The 19,574-nt window shown below is 53.2% G+C and overlaps 8 protein-coding genes across 8 annotated transcripts; 4 read left to right on the forward strand and 4 right to left on the reverse strand.

Annotated features, from left to right (window-relative positions):
* Positions 1–356: 356 nt before the first annotated feature.
* On the reverse strand, positions 357–2,075 carry RHO25_010660 (uncharacterized protein; the record flags this gene model as incomplete). Its single annotated transcript, XM_023602437.2, has 1 exon — positions 357–2,075. The coding sequence occupies one exon, from the start codon at positions 2,073–2,075 to the stop codon at positions 357–359; it is 1,719 nt and encodes a 572-aa protein (XP_023450939.1).
* Positions 2,076–2,702: 627 nt separating this feature from the next.
* RHO25_010661 (uncharacterized protein) lies at positions 2,703–4,394 on the forward strand (the record flags this gene model as incomplete). The annotated part of the gene is made up of 1 exon (XM_023602436.2): positions 2,703–4,394. The coding sequence occupies one exon, from the start codon at positions 2,703–2,705 to the stop codon at positions 4,392–4,394; it is 1,692 nt and encodes a 563-aa protein (XP_023450940.1).
* A 674-nt stretch (positions 4,395–5,068) lies between these two features.
* Positions 5,069–5,434, reverse strand: RHO25_010662 (uncharacterized protein; the record flags this gene model as incomplete). The annotated part of the gene is made up of 2 exons (XM_023602435.2): positions 5,069–5,284; positions 5,348–5,434. The coding sequence occupies 2 exons, from the start codon at positions 5,432–5,434 to the stop codon at positions 5,069–5,071; spliced, it is 303 nt and encodes a 100-aa protein (XP_023450941.1).
* Positions 5,435–7,029: 1,595 nt separating this feature from the next.
* On the reverse strand, positions 7,030–7,626 carry RHO25_010663 (uncharacterized protein; the record flags this gene model as incomplete). The annotated part of the gene is made up of 1 exon (XM_065603309.1): positions 7,030–7,626. The coding sequence occupies one exon, from the start codon at positions 7,624–7,626 to the stop codon at positions 7,030–7,032; it is 597 nt and encodes a 198-aa protein (XP_065459381.1).
* A 734-nt stretch (positions 7,627–8,360) lies between these two features.
* Positions 8,361–9,071, reverse strand: RHO25_010664 (uncharacterized protein; the record flags this gene model as incomplete). Its single annotated transcript, XM_023602434.2, has 2 exons — positions 8,361–8,982; positions 9,034–9,071. 2 exons carry the CDS (start codon positions 9,069–9,071, stop codon positions 8,361–8,363), a joined length of 660 nt encoding a protein of 219 aa, XP_023450942.2.
* Positions 9,072–12,779: 3,708 nt separating this feature from the next.
* RHO25_010665 (uncharacterized protein) lies at positions 12,780–14,315 on the forward strand (the record flags this gene model as incomplete). The annotated part of the gene is made up of 1 exon (XM_023602433.2): positions 12,780–14,315. The coding sequence occupies one exon, from the start codon at positions 12,780–12,782 to the stop codon at positions 14,313–14,315; it is 1,536 nt and encodes a 511-aa protein (XP_023450943.1).
* Positions 14,316–15,313: 998 nt separating this feature from the next.
* On the forward strand, positions 15,314–16,239 carry RHO25_010666 (uncharacterized protein; the record flags this gene model as incomplete). The annotated part of the gene is made up of 2 exons (XM_065603310.1): positions 15,314–16,156; positions 16,201–16,239. 2 exons carry the CDS (start codon positions 15,314–15,316, stop codon positions 16,237–16,239), a joined length of 882 nt encoding a protein of 293 aa, XP_065459382.1.
* Positions 16,240–17,140: 901 nt separating this feature from the next.
* Positions 17,141–19,342, forward strand: RHO25_010667 (uncharacterized protein; the record flags this gene model as incomplete). Its single annotated transcript, XM_023602431.2, has 1 exon — positions 17,141–19,342. The coding sequence occupies one exon, from the start codon at positions 17,141–17,143 to the stop codon at positions 19,340–19,342; it is 2,202 nt and encodes a 733-aa protein (XP_023450945.1).
* Positions 19,343–19,574: the final 232 nt, after the last annotated feature.

Here is a 19,574-nt window from a genome sequence, read left to right on the forward strand (position 1 = left end):
CGTGATGGTGGTGATGGAGCAGATGAAGTGGGAACGCAATGTGATGTCAGTTGGCAGGGATCTTGCTGGAACTCTTGGCAGGTACGTGACAAGACATCAGCAACAAGCATGTCTCAACGCCAATTGTAGAACAAAGGCTGTAGTAGAGGTGAGTGAGAATACCAGCGAGTCTCGTTCATAGATCTCAGAAGGTTCGCAAGACGTTCGTGTCCATTGCAAGTTTGCAACATTCATTGCAACATCCATCGCTGGCGGGGTATCTCTCTATATTCATTAATCATAAGGCGTAGGTCGTCCTTCAATTACCATTGCGAATGCGTCGACAGTTTGCTGGTTTGCAATATCATCTCAGTCACTCAGTCCCATCTCAAAACGTCAGCCCCGGTCAGGCCAGTCGGTCGCGATGGCCCCGTCCGATTCTGTCTGTGGTCCTTCGCATTAGCCAACATTTGAGGCTTTGCACTACCACAGATGCCACAGCGACCGACATCGCCAGCATTGATGTAGAAGCTGTCTTTGCACGTATCTGATTTGCAGGCCCAGTTGTTTGGCATCAGCCGAGGACACAGAACGTGAGCGCATGCAATACATGTAGGCGAATTGAGTTCGTTCTCCAGAGAGCATATCGGGCATATCAGTGCATCCACGGGATCTGCGATGGCAGGATCCGTTGCCGTTGCCGTTACCGGCACGTCGTTGGGGTCTTGCGATGTGTTACCGGTCTTGGAATGTTTTTGACGCAGCTCAGGAGTTGGGAGGCTAGCTGCACCAGCCTTGTGCGAAGACTGTTCAGCACTACTCTCGACCTTGCTGGCTGAGCTTGAGTTCGCATCTTCAGTCTCGTCCTCAGTCTCTGAATCACTATGTGCGGGTGGCTTGACAGTACGGCGATTGGTAAGCCTCGTTGGAGCTTTGGCATTACTGCCACTAAAGACCGCAGAACCCTTCGTAGAGGCCATCAGAGAATTGTCTTCGGCCTCGCTTTCCGTTTCAGAATCTTCGTGTATGTCTCGCGTTTGGACAGGCTTGGGCTGTGCCTTCTTGTTGGAAGCTCGCCCAGGTCCACGACTGAGCATCCTAAGCTCATCAATTTCTTTGCCGGCTCCCTCCTCGTCGTCTTCGCCATCACCGCATACCTTGACCATGTCGCGTCCATGCTCATCTTTGATCACGATTGCGTCGGCTCGTGAGCCTCCCGTTGATCCATCTTCCCACTCGGATTCTGTCTCGCTGTCCAGATCGGCCACGGGCTCCGGTGTCTTCTCCGGCGCTTGCTGCTTCAAAGCGTCAAATCTCGCAAGAGCAGCATTCGCACGCAGTTCTCTGCCACGCTTGCTGTTGGCCACTCTAGGCTTGCCCGCACCTCGCTTGCCGCCATTCATCGTCTCCAGAGCGCCTCTTGTCAACTCGTCATCTCCGAGAACCTCGCTCTTCATGCTGACACCATGCTTGCCGAGCTTCTTCTGTATCCGCTTCTGCTGCCTCTCGGCATAGCTCAGCTTTTCGCCATCGTCTTGCCCCTGCTGCGCACCCCTCTTTCTCTTCCTCCCTCTGCGTCTGTAGGTGCCACCACAAAGGTGCTCGGGAATTTGTGTATTGTCTGGAGGCTGTGCGTCTACAAATGCGCCATTCTGCAGGCCTCGGCCACGACCCCACATGCCTTCGCCTTCGTAGCCCTTCTGCCAGAGTCCTTCCATCTCCTTTGCGTACTCATTGCGAACACCCCAGAAGAACTTGCTGTGGTTCATCTGCTTGCAATGCGCCAACTCATGCATCATGACCATCTGGACGAACTTGAAGCTCAGCCATCGTCCTTGCTTGTCCTTCAGCACCAATTGAATGACTTCGCCGGCATTGAAGTTGCGACCAAGGAACTCAGGATTCGGAGGGTATTCTTCGAGGGCCATGACGGTGATGTAATGCTTCTTCATGACAGGATAGCATTGTGCTGCGATGCGGGCCAGGAACTCTTCAGCGACGGCCTTGTCAGCTCCCTTGGACACCGTCTTGATGAAGTTGATGTTGGCATTTGGACGCTGGGTGCGCTCATTCAGGCGCTCGAAGCCGAGAGGCATCTCGTTGAGCCTGACTCTATAGCGGGCATGTGCATGTGCTTGTAGTTGTGTGAAGGTTGCCACCAGTGTTCTGGAGTGTGCACGCGTGAAGAGACGCGAACCCTTGTCGCACGCGCTGACATCACTTCCCACTCCTTCTGCCTCCGCCTCTTTCTTCACATCTCGGCCGGCACGTCGTCATCTCTTCACAAGACAGAAACATCTGCTGCGTCGACGAGACACAATGCCACATGAAATGACATTGCTCACTGCTGACAATTGCGCATTGGTCGGACGGTGCGGCAGACGTAGTGGGAGTGGGAGGAATGGACGACGCTATCGCCTTCTCCACTCACGCAAGCGCGAATCACGAGCCTCTGACGTTTTCCAATGGAGAGGCGCCGCTCTGCCCGCGATTTCCTGCGTCTAACTGCCGCGATGCCGTGGAGCTATCGGATTTTTGTAATGTCGATGCCGCATTTCTAATCCTCAATCTGAGGTAACGCGCGAGTACCAATTCCTTTTGATCTACCGTTCGTCATGAACGTTGGTCGCTTTGTCAGTCAAGCGCGTCAAACATCGCTGGCACGATTGTGCGCTTGATAAGACAGCTCACACCACGATCAATGGAACATTGCCACTTCAGTCATGGATCCAGAAAAAGATATCGAGCAAGCCTCAATGCGAGGTCGACCATTTGAACAGGTCGAAGAACCGCAACTCGATGATGACGACGACAGAAGTTCACGCAGCGTCGCGCGACAGCGTACGAACGCTTCCAGCACCAATTCAGCATTGGCGCCACCTCTCAGACTTGCACGAAGCCGATCCTCAGCGCGGTCCCAGCGCTCTTACCACTTGCAGGATGGATACACATTCCACCAGGACGATGACGAAACAGCGCACAGTGCAAAGGAAGCTGAACGGTCACCAAGCGGCGACAAGGACTTCGAAGTCCGCTTCGATGGAGATGCGGACCCATACAGTCCCAAGAATCTACCGACATGGCGCAAATGGATCATCGTTGCCATTGTCTCTGCCAGTTCACTGTGCGTGACATGCGCAAGCGCAATGTATACCTCCACGTATCGGCAACTCGAGGTCGATTTCCACGTGTCGCGACTCGGCGCAACTGTCGGTTTGACGACCTTTGTATGTGGTCTGGGCCTGGGACCCATGTTCCTCAGCCCCCTGTCTGAGTTCTATGGAAGGAGGATCATCTACATCTGCGCCTTTGGCATGTATCTGATCTGGCTTATTCCTTGCGCGGTCGCACCCAACATTGCCACCATGCTGGTTGCCAGATTCTTGGATGGACTTGCCGGAAGCGCCTTCCTGAGTGTTGCTGGTGGCACCGTCGGCGACATGTTTCGCAAGGACCAGCTTAGCGCGCCTATGATGATTTACACTGCCAGTCCGTTCGTTGGTCCAGAACTCGGACCAGTGGTTGGAGGTTTCATCAATCAATTCGCAGACTGGCGCTGGACTTTCTACGTGCTCATCATCTGGGCCGGCCTACAGTGGATCCTCATCGTAATTTTTGTTCCTGAAACCTACGCTCCAGTCCTCCTGCGGCGCAAAGCCCAAAAACTTCGCAAAGAAACTGGAGACCAACGATGGAAAGCGCCAATCGAAGTCATGGACCGCTCGGTCCTACAGACAGTTCTCTGGTCCTGCATCCGCCCCTTCCAACTCCTCTTCTTTGAGCCGATGTGTCTGAACCTTTGCCTCCTCTCAGCCATTCTCCTCGGAATCCTCTACCTCTTTTTTGGCGCCTTCGCCGTCGTCTTTCAAAACAACCATAACTTCAATCAATGGCAGACTGGTCTCACATTCCTCGGAATCTTCGTCGGAATGATCGCAGGCGTCTCGTGCGACCCCCTCTGGCGCAAACGCTACATTGGGCTCGTTGCACAGAACAGCGGCGTCAGCGAGCCGGAGTTCCGCCTCCCACCTACCATTCTCGGAGCCGTCATCGTCCCTCTGTCACTGTTCGGCTTCGGATGGACGACGTATAGCCATGTGCACTGGATCGTGCCGGTTATGTTCTCCGCTTTCTTCGGGCTGGGAAACATTTTCTGCTTCAGCGGTATCTTCACATTTCTTGTGGAGACGTACCCACTCTATGCTGCTTCCGCACTGGCAGCGAACAGTTTTGCGCGGTCGACCTTCGCGGCTGGGTTTCCATTATTCGGCGTACAAATGTATGAGAAGTTGGGATACCAGTGGGCAAGTTCCTTGCTGGCTTTCATTGCGTTGGCTATGACGCCATTCCCGTTCTTGTTCTTCAAGATTGGCAAGAGATTGAGGGCGAATTCAAAATTTGCGAGTCCAGGATGAGAAAGTATAGACAGGTTGTGCTAGGGAAGAACTCAAGTTCTGCTGAGGCCATCGTGGCCCAGCCGACAAGCAGTGGCTCTGTCGAAATTCTGTGCTATGCATCGCCATAGCAGTCGATCAAGAAGCAGGGACGTCATCACGACGGGATGCGAAAAACTGCTTATCAAGGCAGCTTCATGATTGTACATGTTTCACAGAACTCTTACAGGACAAAGTTGCCAGGGATGTGGCAACAGAAAAACGATCAGACCTTCACAGACTTATAGACCACTCACTCTGATATTCGGATGAGAATCGTCAATACAGAGGCTCAGAACGCCAGTTGCTCAATCATTGGAGCTGTTGGAGGCAAGCCTAAGCAGCAATGGCATTGTCGCAAGGCGCCTTTATCATGAAGCACATATTTGCGATCCTGAAGATGCAGAACAAGAACGGGGGAGGAAGCAGGTAGCAACGAAGTAGGAAAGACGAGAGCGAGCACCATTTCAAAACAATTCAATTCTCTGCTTCCCAAACTTAACGCCACATACTTTGCAGGACCAGCCCGCTCGCATGTCCCAATATAGTTTTTATAACTCCCAAAACAAAAGAAAACATTTCGCATCCCACAAACGTGACACTCATACACATCATCCCATCCATGCCAGTCCTAGCAACCAAAACCACTGAATTTCTTAGTTTGTAATCGCGTCTGGCTTCTTTCTGGTACCCCAGCGCTCAACATAAGTCGTTCCGTATCCGTCGTGAGAGACTTTGAAGTGGTCTTTGAGGTCGGGGACGATGTCGGCTGGACGCTTTGGGCCGCCCTTCAGCTTCTTGATGGCTTTTGTGATGGGTTTGACCAGGCTGCCGAGGCCGCGGGCTTCGAGGTCGCGTTGGATGAGGATGATCTATTGAGGATGACTGTTAGAGATTGCATCTTGAGAAGCAAGGGAAAGTCTAAGGTTGCGTACGTCGTTGTCGGCCACTTCGTACGGGTTGGCGGCTGGCATGGCCATGGCGGTGGCAGCCAGGAAGCAGGCGATGATGCTGAACTTCATTTTGAGTGGTTGGGTCGAGGAGTGGTTGGTATTATGTGGTATGTTTTCGTGTCAAACGAAATGCTTCTGTTTTTGTTTTTGGGGGAATGGAATTGGGGTCTTCGCCGGGAAGAGAGAACTGAGAAGGAAAGAAATGCTTTGAATGGTGATCTGGAGAACGTAGAGTTGCTTCTTGCCATCATGTTATATAATGTGCTTCGAAATGCAGGTTCATCCGCTTTGCTGGATTCGAATATCCCATATAGCAGCACTTCGGCTTCTTTCTTAATGGCGGTGGTGCCTGGATGCTAGGTTCGGTCACTTGACTGCCAAGGTTAGTAACTTAGTCGTTCGTGTCCAGTGCCAAGCGGGAGAGCAACCTGGTTCCGGGCTCGTGGGATGTTCTGCATGAAAGTGCCGATGGCGTGAGAAGACGGAAGAAACGGGAATAACGGGATCTAAGTGCCAATGAGGAATAGGTGTCGACGGAACAGGTGAGAAATTCTCTCATGGTTCGCCGTGGCAGTAGGGATGGGTACTTTCGACCGTTAGAGCTGAAGATCTTGCACGCTTGGTACTGTGCTTAGTGTGTCAACTCTATGTCTGTCTCGTCTAGTAGCCCAGCTGTGCTGAGCTTTTATTCATTCGATGGGTACGCTGCTCCTCGGTGTCCATAGCACAGGACAACAGCCCTGATGGATGTTGCCACGCCAGGTAATGGCCTATCGATGCAGGGTGCTGATGGAGTAGTTGCGACTTCCCTCGAGGCAAGCGATGTCGGAATTGGCTTGGCAGTCACGAACCAGGATGCCTGGAGAAATTGCTTGGACCTCAGACGTCCCTTGCAGGCACAACAGGCTCTGAATCAATGCATCGGCAATTGTCAGTAATTTATGAGTCAAACCCTCCGAGGAGTCCAGACCGTCCAAGTCGCACTAAACAAAGAGCATCGGGCTTGCTGGACTTCACCTCTCAACTCCAATCGGCACTGGATAATGCATCACGGTGATGACAACTGAACTGGCCTCGTGGTGCTTACAGACGGTGTTTTCAAGTTCATGAGACCGGTTCTCCCGCAGAACAGCAACAATGAACGCAATCATTCCAGCTTGGTTTATGTGCACCAAAGCCTCCGTGGCTACGTTGGATTGCAGGTCTGAAGCCGACAGCCTCCCATAACTCGAAAACCACTATGATCGCCGTTCGGCAGAGCAAGACACTCTCGGCGTCAGCTTGCCTACCTGATACAGGGAGTGACTTGGGACAGGACGAGAGAGAAAGGTGATCACGAGACCAGATATTGGTATTCCATGAGCACAACTCCGACAGCGATGGCCAGCTCGAGCCGAATCCCACGTCTTCATTCAATCCAGCTCCGGCTGCTTGCGTCTAGCTGTCGCCTTCTTCCTACCCACTCTTTCCTGAACGAGCCTTGGGCGAAGGGATTCAGCTGTATGTGCTACCACGGCTCAACCGCCAGTTCATCCTCGAACAGTCTACCACTTGTCCGCGCTGAGCTTTGCGCTCTGCCATCGCGTGAAGAAGCATGCTCTTGACGAGTCTTCCATGTTTGGCGGCGTCTCGGACGGGTGCCTCCAGCTAAGAACACTGATGCTCTATGCAAAGTGGAGCATGTCAACTGGCAAAGGCAGGTTGGTACCGGTGCGTCGTTCTATCATCTCAGTAGCCCAGTCAAGCGAAACATCGACCAAGTCTGCTGGCACCCAAGGCGATCCCAGGACGAGATGCTGGGGGCATGACTCCGGCATCAGCAGCTTTAGATTTGCATCGAGCTCGTGGCCTGCAATCCACAGTGAGCTTATGATCCTGACGAATTTGGCGGGGCCCCCAACGGCCGTGAGGAACTTGTGGGCCACGCCCCCGAGGTCGAACGAGCTGCCGCCGTACAGCATGGGAGTGGCTTCGTGATGACGATCAGCTGCCAGTATGTTCGGCACGAAATTGCTTGACTTGCGGCTACGCACCTTGGCCTCGTGAACCGGTTGCAAATCGAGAATGTGCAGAGTGTCTGCGTAGAGTTTGATCGGCGCCGTACTGATGTTGAGAAGGACCAGAGCGTAAGTTCGGTTGCGTAGCTCAGGCGACAGGTCATTGAAACGCGCCCTGCCGCTGCGGACGCACTCGAATTTTGGATGTGAAGACTGATTCAGACTTGAAATTGACTTGCCAAGATTACCGCTGTTTGCGGACATCTTACGATCAAACGACGGGCTGCGAGATGTTTCGGGATCGGTCGTGTACTGACAAGGCGAAGGACCCCAGGCACGAGCAAGCGAACAAGCCTTGATGAACACGTGCTATTCTCGTAACCTCGAGACCGACGACGTTGTTCTCAATATCGAAGAGTCTGAAGGGGAAGGATGAGTTGGGAAAATCAGAAAAACCCCAGAAACGAGCTTGAGGGATTGTTCTGTCGCAGCCGGAGCTACACTGAATTTAGATATTCGACAAGGAGTACACCCACCCGACCTGGGCAAGGTCTCACGTCGACGCCTTCGCATTGCGTCCATGAGACGAAATGAACGGATGAATGTCGTGAGAAGCCTCTTCTCGCCACATCCCAAAATCCATCACAGCGACCTGGCCCACATCCACCAGGCCCGATCTTGCCTTTGTCCACGCTCTGCGTAGACACTCCTGTCCGACCCGATCATTACCGCACGAAGTTGCAGCAAGTATGCTGGATCGCTGGAACTATCAGCCGTTTGAGGCTGCAAGAGATTATCACAAGCGATTCACAGAAATCCTCTCTTCTCCTGGACCCGGCGATCCGGCATTTCCGAATGCAAGATCCGGCTGCTCGCATCGCTGAGGTATATGCAGCAGCGCGCATGTCTCGTACTCAGATGAAATGGTAGCCTGTAAAGCGCTATCCAGGTCAGCACTCTTCATCGATGTGCGCTGCATGATTCTGACTTACTTCACTTCAGCCCGCAACCGAATACCCCTTACGCGCCAAGCGATCCCGCAAATCCTCCAACACCTTCTCGGCATACGTCTCGGTTTCCTCTTCGATATCGTCCTGCCATTCCTCATCATCGAGCGCAACGCTTAGAGCATAGCTTGGGTCTGGCACGAAGCTCAGACGCTCGATGAGATTCTTTTGGTACGTCTTCCTCATCTTGATCGCTGCTGGGAGCAACATGCACACCAATCGCTCTGGTGCAACAATACCAGCCGTCAACTGGATGTTTCCTAGTTTTGGACAACGTGCCATTTCTCGGAGCGCCCATGGCAAGTGAGAGTCGGGAGATACCATGAGCTGCCGGACCAGCTTCTTGTTTGCTTCACCAATAGACTGGAGAAACTCGGAAACATGCTGTGTGGCGATGCTGATGGTATTGCTACCGTACAGCCATGGCGCACCTTCCCAGAGGAAACCCTTGCTCAGTGCCAGAAGACCTGGTTGAAGCCCATGTCCTTGTCTCGTCAACATCCTGAACTTGTCCCCGAATTTGATCACCTTCAACGGCGCGGTGCGGGGGAAGACGTGCTTGAGGACCATGGAGCTCAGCTCGGGAGGTAGACCCGGCAGAGAGGCAGCAGGGCTAAGGGATCAGTACTGGCGCCGTCTGCCATAAGAATGTGCATGTGCTTACTGTGTGAGAGGGGCTGATGTCGAGGCACTCGAGGCCATAGTGCGTGTCGAAACCATGGCGATGTTCGCTGCTTGATTCGAGAAGCCGCCAACGTCTATACTCGAGCCGGCGGCGGCGAACTATGTGGTGTCTGTATTTGTTGTTTCGGACTCAGTTGGTCGTCCGAGTCTTTCCAGAGGAACAGAGCAGAGGCAGAGCTCGCCAGACATTCCGTGGTGGCTGTGGCGTCTTGTTCACCCATTTTGACTCCACTCAGAGCGGGTAAGGCAGCACAGGCAGACGAATTCACAGAAGGACACTAGATCTGTAGATGTCAGTTCTCAGTGAAGGTAGCATTTGTTGAAACCAGCACTGGACAGGGGCATTGTGTAGGATGGGCTGCTGGAGCAGGAGATGCAGAAAAGGGGCTCGAAGCAGGGACGAGGCCGCGAGGCGCAGCAGGAAAGCTCGAGATGGAGCGCTCCTATGAGGACCCCTCATGACACAAGAGCACGAAGACCGTTGTACGAATGGCTTGAGACTCTCTGTTGCACACCAGGTACGCCTCTGGGTATCCTATTCGAGACGGGAAGTCCTTTGGGAAACGGCATAGCAGGCTGCAAAGGTCGTGATCGATCAAGGGGCTCGATATTAACGAACATACCTTCAGTAGCGAACGATTGAAGCTCGTCGAAAGCTGTCCAAGACGGTGACGGAGCTCAGGCTCTATCGTTGACGACGGCATGGTGTGTATAGAATCGAAGCAAAAGGTGTATAGGCGGCTCGAGAACCATAGGTTGACGGGAGACGATCAGACAGAGAGCAACGGACTTATGCATAGTCGAATAAGTTTGCCCATGGGTGTGGTCTAAACGGACAAACAACAATACTTAAGAAGCCGAAAAGAGAGAATCAAGTATTGTCAATTGAGGGACAAGCAGTAAGTGGGAAATGAGTTTGCTATCAATCGCGGACTTGGGGTATTTACGGTGGCAAGACTAGAGGATGAAATTGAAACTCGAGGCCTATGTAGCACGCAATGGGAAGAAGCGAAACCAAAGATTGTGGTATCAAGATTGATGAGATCTGGAAAGCTTCGTATTATTCAGGGACTCGAGCAAGTGATTAAGTAAGTATCAATCTGCATCGTGGTACTGACCTAGCAGATGCGTAATGGCTTCTATCGACGGTTTGCTTGAGTATCTGTTGATCTCTGCTCCGCCTCTGTTGGAGCTCATCGCAGTGGGTGGGATGAGCCGAAGCGCCATGTTCTGCATATTCAATATGCGCTTGAGGATAAGCTCGAGCCCCCCAAATTATGCTTGCTGCACCCATTTTATAACTTGCTGGTTCCCCTCAGCCCTGCTTCTGTCGATTCTGCTCCAGCATGTGCGCCCATCACGAGTCCGCTCCAGCAGAGAAGAAGCGCGACAGTGTTCGTGTTCAATTGGACTTTGAGATGTTCGCTTTCCGAGCTCATGGAGGCCAAACCCCACCATTCTGCGAAACGCAAAGGCTGATCCTCAAGAGCAGAATCTCTTAAGCTTCTCTTGAAATTCCCCATTCATATCGACACTTTTGAACAAGTATGAGTGCTCGTCCATCTGCACGCTCACGACTTCGTAAGGCTTCAGTGGAGTGAAGTTCAGTTCGCTAACACATGCAGCCAAGCCTTGGAAGCCACCGAACATCAAATCGACGTCTCTCATCAACACACAAATCTTTCGCAAACCCGAAGCCTGCGCCAGCAGAGCTGCCCATGATGACTCTTCAGTAGGAAGGCGAAGCCCTTCAAGAACGATACTGCGGATGAGCTTCCGTGACTCTCCAATGCCATTGAAGAAGGTGTCAATTGCGGCATGCATGAACATGAACCGGAGATGGAAAGTGTTTCCGCCATAGAGCAATCCTGTTGCTTCCTGGTGTATTTGGCGGCACGTGGCGAGCAGGTTGGGACTCAAGGGATCGCGGGAGTCGAAGGCTCGTCTGCAGGTGTCCTGAAGACAATGGACCCGCAATGAGCCTGGTGGTGATAGCAACGCATACTCATAGATTCGGTTGCGTAGTTCGGGCGATAGGTCCAGGAAGCCAGCCCACTTTTGGCTTCTCGGTCGATGCAGCGCTCGGGACCGTGTCTGTCCGGGAGTCAGTCACAGAAGGTGCGAGACGGCAAAAGCTTTACGTACTTCCCGGTTCCACGACAGCTTGATGGAGCGGATTCATGGCTCTTGGTAGTGCTGAAGCGGAGTTGTGTTATTGGTTTGAAGTTGGCGTCAGTGACCAGCGAGTGGGACGGAGCAGAGGAAAGTTGACAGCGAGAGGTGATGAAGTCGGCCGCGCGGCGCGGATGTTTGTCAATTGGTGTGAGGCAGAGACGTTGGCACTTGCAGTCTTCAGTTGGACCTTTGCTGCTGCCTTTACTTCGTTCCTTCTGTATGAAGCAGACAATGTGCACAGCATCTCAACGATTTCGCCTTCACTTCACCATATCTGGGCTTCCGCTTGACTGTCATGGCTAGCGCTTGGACGAGAGTCACTGGTGTGCAGATGGTGTCTTCGCAGGAGATTGTACGTGCCAGTCGAGCCCGTACGCGCTTCCCTGTGGACAAGAAAGTGAAAAGTGAGGTCAGATCCGGCTCCCACATGCTTTTCAGTAGTTAATCTATCCTTCGGTCAAGTCGAAACTTGAGCATCTTGTCTCAGTGGCTTGCCCTAATGATTGACGAGATTGTGGTTAAGCCGGCAACGCTGTAGAAGCACCGGCTCGCGAGTCAGCAATCATCAGTCAAGTGTCAGTGGGTTAGTTACAGGTGACGATGCAATTGTCAGGCACAAACGCCCTTGCTGCCCTGCTTCAATGTCTTCTATGGCAGGCAGCAAGGAGCTATTTTTGATGTAGCACAAGCCGGCATAAGAGATACGTGTAGCTGTACGGCCTCGCGCGGACCTCCGCTCACCGCCGTAGTACAGCACCGCCATCCAGTACAGCGATGAACGACGTTGCGTACGTAGGTGAATTCGTCCCGTTGATCACGACTCGCAGTTGTCGATATTGACGCGTGATGGCACCTTCCAGCACATCGGAAACGGCGCTGCGTTTCAGGTTCACCAAAGCGTGACGCAAGTTGCAAGCCGGGGAAGGAGCTTGGCTTGGCACCCTCATTTCTGCGACTTCAGGTTTGCGACTTGAACTTTCTCCTTCATCGCCCACCCTCACACGAGCGACTTTCTTTCCAAGGCTAAGTACGGCAAGCAGCCCTGCACACTCCCGCAGCTTGCCAACCACGATCGACCTCTTTTCCGCATCACCGCCACCAACCCACTCTTCCCACAGCCAAAACTCCTCCACCACCACCAACTCCGCCCGCCGGCTAGTCTTTCCAGCGTCACCAACTCCTTCGACTGCATCAACACCACCACCCACCACCCAAGACACAGCTCTTCTCCTTCGTCTGCGCGCCATCATAGCCCCGCTGCTGCACTGCAGACCTTTCTTCTGCGCCCCAGCGATCACGAGCACTGCACAAGTCCGGTCATACTCCGCTTCACACTCGATTCTCTTGACCGCTTCAGATATCGCTTCACCACCACAATCACCACCCATTGCTTCGAGTACACTGCACCGCGCCGCACACTTCCCACCACGAGCTCTGCAGTGTACGTAGGCAAGACAGACAGCCATATCAATCAAGAGAAAGCTATACTAAGAGCATTGCTCTGACCGATATCCAATCTCTGTTATTTTCTTGTGCAACACACCGTCCACAATGGCCGAAGCACCACAAGAGACCCCGGTTGCCACCCAAAAGCGTCCGCTCGAAGAGCCATCATCGCCATCGGGACCCACAGATCAGCCAGAGGCCAAGCGCCCAGCTCTGGATAAGGTCATCAAGGACGACGCAGATGCTGAAGAGCTGGCTCAGTCGACACTTCCTCAGGAAGAACCACTCATCAAAGCTGAGGATGAGGAGCAGAAGCCCACTGCAGAGGACGATACAGCCGCCGATGTGAAGCCGGACGTTCCCGACAAGCAGGGCGACACCGTTGTGCCCGACGCACCCACCAACGGCGTTGTGGTTGATGGCTCATCCACGGCTCCTACTGCCGCGGCTCCGGACCAGAAACACAACGGCCAAGTTGACACTCGTGCTCCGCCTCAAGCGGTGCAGCCATATCATCAGCAAGATGAGTCGCAGTGGCTGCACGTTCGTGCCATCATTTCTAGTGCTGAGGCCGCAACCGTCATTGGTAAGGGCGGTGAGAATGTCAGTCAGATTCGCAAGCTCGCTGGTGCCAAATGCACCGTGAGCGAATACACACGTGGTGCCGTCGAGCGCGTCCTTACGGTCAGCGGCCATGTGGATGCCGTCGCAAAGGCCTTTGGCCTCATCATCCGCACCCTCAACCAGGAGCCACTCGAGGAGCCTTCCACTCCGCAGTCTAAGACCTATCCTCTACGCCTTCTGATCCCCCACATCCTCATTGGCTCCATCATCGGCAAGCAGGGTGTGCGCATTCGCGAAATTCAAGAAGCATCGGGCGCACGTCTCAATGCTTCCGAGTCATGCCTACCACTGTCCACTGAGCGCTCCCTCGTCGTACTCGGCGTTGCTGATGCCGTGCACATCGCTACTTACTACGTGGGCAGCACTCTCGTGGAGCAGCTGACTGATCGCTTCGGCGGCCCAGCAGCTTCCAACTACGCTGGACGCCATGGAGGACCGCAGGGTGTTGTCCCAGGCGGCATGCAAGTCGTCCCGTATGTTCCTCAGCACGCCGGCGGACAAGTAGGACATCCCGATCACAACCGCCGCCACAACGGACCACCACCTCGCGGACCACCAGCACCATATGGCCCTCCTCACATGCACGGCCAGCCAGCTTATCCACAACAACCAGTGGCTCCTGTGCACTACGGTGCTGGCTCTCCTCGTCAGCCATACGCTGGCGCTGGGCCACATCCACACCAGCCTCAGCCATATGGCCATGCTGCTCCTGCCCCCCAGCACGCCGGCCCACCGCAACAACCGATGCAAGGCATGGTCCCCGGCCAGCCCATTACGCAGCAAATATTCATTCCCAACGACATGGTCGGTGCCATCATTGGAAAGGGCGGTGCCAAGATCAATGAAATTAGGCAGCTTTCTGGCAGCGTCATCAAGATCAACGAGCCTCAAGACAACAACAACGAGCGTCTCGTCACCATCACTGGAACACAAGAGTGCAACCAAATGGCGCTCTACATGCTGTACTCTCGCCTCGGAGAATCGAGCAAGAACTCCAACTCCATCATGCCGAGGTAGAATCTTCGCAACCTAAAGCGCGCTGTGCGAACCTGGCACAAATATGGTGTCTCACGAACAACCACTTTCTTGTCGAAGACACTTTCACTGGCGCATGATTACTACTTGCGATCGGCGAAATTTAGGCGATGAAACACGAATGTCTCAGTGACATGAACGAACGCGGCTGGCTTTTACGCATCCAATGCCACGACTTTACGGCTTTTCGTATGAGCATGGAGCGGCGTTAGGTATTTTTGCAGCGGCATTTCCGGCGGGATCGTTCGAAAAATAGCCAAATTGGTTATGGAATGCAGAAAAGTGGAGGTTTGACTGTTGCCACGTGCCGCTCACACATTCCACAGGATCGGTGCTTTCGCTTGCTGCGAACACCCGTCGGCAGGCAAACCACGTAATGCAACTTTTTGGTATCGTCAACAACGCAGTTTCCAACACTTCTTACATTGTTCCACGCACGGTGAGTATTCTCCTTCCATTATTGCACTTTGTTTCGCGGCGAGCGGCATTGCAGGCGTGGTTGATGATTCAATGCATTGTTCTGCTTGCGACGTGCCTTGACTTGTTCTGCATGCGGCATGCGACGGGCGTCTGTTTGATCTCACATGGCCGAATGCGACAAAGACGAGACGGCAGTGCAGACTCAAGATGCATCTGCATTGGTGCGACGGGCATATCTGCTTGCAGGTTTGTCTTCTGGCAAAGCTACTAACCCCAAGGTGACCCTTCATCGTCTGTATTGCGAACACTCGTTTGACGCTTTCCCACACCTATTGCTGTGAATTATTGACTTGCAGGACAAATTTGCATTGCATCAACTCTGGGCACTGAATCACACACCTTGAGACAAAGAAGCTCTCACGCAAGACCAGCGACGCCACTCAGGTCTGCTTCCGTACAGTCTCCAAGCACCTACCAATCTGGATTCAATAGAAACACCCGTGTGGTTTCGTCAACTGCCTCCTGCGCCTCTCACACCTCCCAACAATTTTGGACCTCCCATGTCAGTCTCCACTCACCATGTCGGCATACCGCCGACGGAGATACCCTCTCCTGTACCGAGTGACACATCTTCATCGACTCGGCAAGGCGAACAAGACTCGCCGATTGTGCCTCGAAGAACAGTGCGAGCAGGTAGATCACCAGTGCGACCACTTCTAAGAACATCCTTCCGCAATTTCACTGGAACAGCAACGGTCATCGTTGGAGAAGCTGGCAACAAGACTCGACCCCAGACGCAGTTCCTTGTACATAAAGAACTGCTCACATCAGCAAGTCCCTTCTTCGCTGCAGCACTCAACAGCACTTTCGCCGAAGGCATGGAGCAGACAGTGCGTCTCCCAGAGGAAAAGCCCGAATCATTTGAGTGGTTCCTCCAGTGGCTCTACACTGGAACTCTAACAACCCAACCAACCGCCAGCCACGATGCTACTCTCGGTCGCAGTACAGGCTACATCCGAGACCACGGCGGCCAAATCGTCCGCCTGGGCACCAGCAACGCCCTTTCACACCACCACCCAGCTCTCTACGACGTCCACCTAGACGGCGACCTCCGCAACCACGCCGGCAGTCCCAAATACTTCCTCCTCTTAGACCTCTACTCCCTCAGCGACCGCCTCCTCACCACACCTCTCAGCAACCACATCCTCAGCACCATCGCCCGCCTCTCCGAATCCACAAATTCCGTCCCCACCCCTTCCGACACCTGGATCCTCTACGACAACATCCGCGACTCCTCCCCCCTCCGAACCCTAATCCTCGACCTCTTCGCCTACAAAAAAACGGACAAACTTCTCGAAACTCACAAAGATGACTGGCATCCTCGTTTCCTCCGCGAATTAGTCGTGAAATTAAAACGACCGGGTCCTGAAGCGATTGAACGGCATAGTCTTGTGGCTTGGAGACCTCGGAGTTGGAGTTCGAGTAGGGCTTGTGAGGGTTGTAGAACGCTGTTGAAGCCGGGTGTTAGTGGGGATAAGTGTTGTAGTTGTGAGAAGGCTTTTTGTGGGGAGTGTTTGAGACGGAATGGAGGTGGGGGTGTGGAGGGGTTGGGGATGGAGGGAGGGTTGCAGCATGATGGGAGTGGGTGTAAGCCTTGGATGGGGAGGGGGATGTGTTTGAGGTATCATGAGCATGAGGGGGGTGAGGCTTGTGGGTGAGAGGCGTGTAGGTCGTGTTGCTGGTTTATTGCATATTGCATAGCGAGGCGGTGATACTTTCAGGTTGCTTTGAGTTTTTGTTTTCGTATCGTATCTGGACGTGTCTCCTAATATCTCCCATTCCCCTTCTCATCCCATCTTACAGACGTGAAACATCCTCTTTCTTCGCCCCTATCAATCGCCCCATCAAATCTCTATCAAAAATTGAGTCTAGCTTAGCTCAGCTTCGCCAACCTCGCTTCCAAGTTCCGTTTCTCCGAGAAGTTCTCGAAATCCCAAGCTTTTTCCGAGCGAACTTCTCTGCCTTGTTTTCGAGTTACACAAAGTACGCAACTTTCGTGGCGAAGAAGTGGAAACTTCTGCAACTTCTTCCAATAGCTTCTTATCTCTACGCGCTATGTTGTGAGTCAGCCGAGATGTGTATCTTGGCATTTATGCGATTGGCTGCAGCTCGGTCAGCGAGCTACGCTAGGTTGCAGGAAAGCTATAAAAGCCGCTGCATAAGCTGTTTCTTTTAGTACCTTTTCTATAAGTTTTGGAATTACTTTAAATCTTTGGAACTACTTTATTAGATAATAGTACTAGTTTCGGTCTATAGTATAGCACAATAGTACCATCAGTAAGACTTCAAACGTATACTAGGTGGTAGACATACCTCGCGCGAGCTCTATGGCTCCACGAAACAGCTATTACTACCCTGATGGAAGGCCAAAGCAGTTCACCTTAGCGGGCGGCAGCGCGAAAACTGTGCCACACAAGAAAGCTCTCAAGTCAACTAGCATGGCATCGGTATTCATGCCGAAACAACAGGTCTTTGCTCCGAAAACAAGTCATGCTCAAGCAGCATCGGTCGTCGTTAATGATGCCCCTACTCCAGCTTCGATTCCGGACAGTCAGGCTTCTATGTGGCGCAGGCTTTTCACATCTCCATCGGTAGAACCAGGCACGCCGGATACACAGGTGCAATCCAAGGAAGATTACGAGCAGGAAGCTAGAGAAAGGCATCGGCAGTGGGTCGCTGAAGCTGCAAAGCGCAAAGAGAGATGGACGTCCAATAGTGACGACGAGGAACTTGAACGAGCGCTTGCCGCGCAGCTGGACGCAGAGCATTTACAGACCCATACGCAAATTGAACGCGACGAGGAGAATCATAGGCGTGGCTCGGACCAAGAGCAACGGCAGCGTCCACCGACAGCACCGATGACCACCGGTGGCACGTCTGCGCTCTCTTCTCCGTTGTTCATCGGGAACTCGGAGGCCAGTAGTCCCGAGGAAGGGGAGATAGCTGAGGGAGTCAATTCGACCTCTCAAACTTTTGGCCGCATGAGTCCACCGTCAAGGGTTGTGGTGCCAGCATTTGGCGTACCACAGCGTACCAGTCCGAAGGCGAAAGCGCAGGCTCCGGTCGAGGCAGACAAGGCCAAAGCAGCAACTGCAATAGTGAGTCCTACAAGGAAGCAACTAAGAAAACAGCCTTCGATTCAGAGTATCTCGTCAGACGATACCGAGTCTCTGATCGAGCCCGATGAAGGTGTGCCGGCTTTCGCACAGAGCTCTCCGAGATTGAACTACCGGCCAAAGCATGTGAAGCAAATTTCGCGAGACCATGCTGCACAGCCAGATGCTCCCGAGTTGCCTTATATCACGTCCGATGTGGCCCCCACGCCGCGTACCGAGACAGAGACGCAACGGAATCAAGCAAGAGTCGATAAGATCAACGCAATGCAGGAAGAGGCGGATCCAGACTTTGATTCCGATTCCGATGAAGCTGTTGAATACGACGACGACTGGGAAGGCGTTGCTGGTCCCTCGCATCGAACCCGAGCGAGATCAAAACATGAAAACGATGTCGATTACCCAATCCCGGAAAGCGATGTCGACACTGGTGCGGACTTCCCCATCCTGGAAAGTGACATCGATCTTGGTGCAAGGCCGACCAGTGCAGCCAAGCGGAAAGCGAAAGCACCTTCACCTGATCTACCATCTGCGAAGAAAAAGAAACGAAGTGAAGGACCCCGACCGGGTGACTCGGGTTGGAGGTTTGAGAAGCTCAGTCTCAAGGGTAAACAGCAACGACAAAATCTCATTGATGAGATGCAGTCCGAATGGAACGCCACTGTAGAAACTGTCGTCCCGGATGACATCCGTCCGCGCTGGATAGATGGTGCCGCTATAGGAACTGCGAAGATGCCGAATGATTGGTCGACCGAGTTGCTCGAAGCGCTGCGAAACTTTTCGTGGCAGACTTCTGGCAGACCAGGATTTGCAACGCAAGTCCTTCGCGAGGCTGTCAAACAGCAGGTAGCTCGATATGGTGGTGGGCGTGCATTGTATAAAGCAGATGTCAAGGTTGCGATGAATATGGTGAACAACAGACAAGTGGTTCCAGGTGCAGCACCTCTTTCTCCAGATCTTAATACCAGGACAAGGGAAATGTCGCTCGATGATCGCCCGGCGGCCTTCAATATGCTGAACAGGTCGGTCAGCAAGCCAAGTGCGGCTGCGAACCCTGACCGAGCTCGTGCAGACAGCAATGGAAGTCCAGTCACAGGAGCCAGAACGTCTCCTTCAGGTGATGCAGCTGACGTCGAAATGGCTCTGCATGCAGAGCCGAATGCCAGCCTGGCAGAAGTGCTACAGAGGGAGAATCGTTCGGATCAGACCTTGACGACAGTTGCAGATCAAGTGCAGATCGTTGATGCACCAGGGTTGCAGACTGGGATGAGGAAGCGTGAGATGCAGATGAAGCTTGCCATGTTGGATTATGAAGAGGCGAGAGCTCGCAAGAAGCTGGTACAGGCAGAATTGGATCAGATCTCAGCCCGGAAGAAGCTGTTGAACTTGGGTATTGATCCAGATGATGTATTATGATCTCGTAGACCCGACAATGGGCTAGTAGCATCGAGATGGCGTTCTTCTTACGCCGCATCATGCGTCTGGCCGATTGAATGAGTCTGTGAGGGTTCAGAAACGGCTTTGTGCCGTACTCCTGTAGAATCTAGAATACAGGCGTCGAGCGTTTCTTCTCAAATTGTAGACCTGCAGACGCGAGTGCAGTCACGCTTCGATCGTTGCTGCGATACCGTGTAATGTACCCGGTGAC

This window comes from Cercospora beticola, chromosome 7, assembly GCF_033473495.1.
Source record: "Cercospora beticola chromosome 7, complete sequence".
In the NCBI taxonomy this organism is placed as follows: domain Eukaryota; kingdom Fungi; phylum Ascomycota; class Dothideomycetes; order Mycosphaerellales; family Mycosphaerellaceae; genus Cercospora; species Cercospora beticola.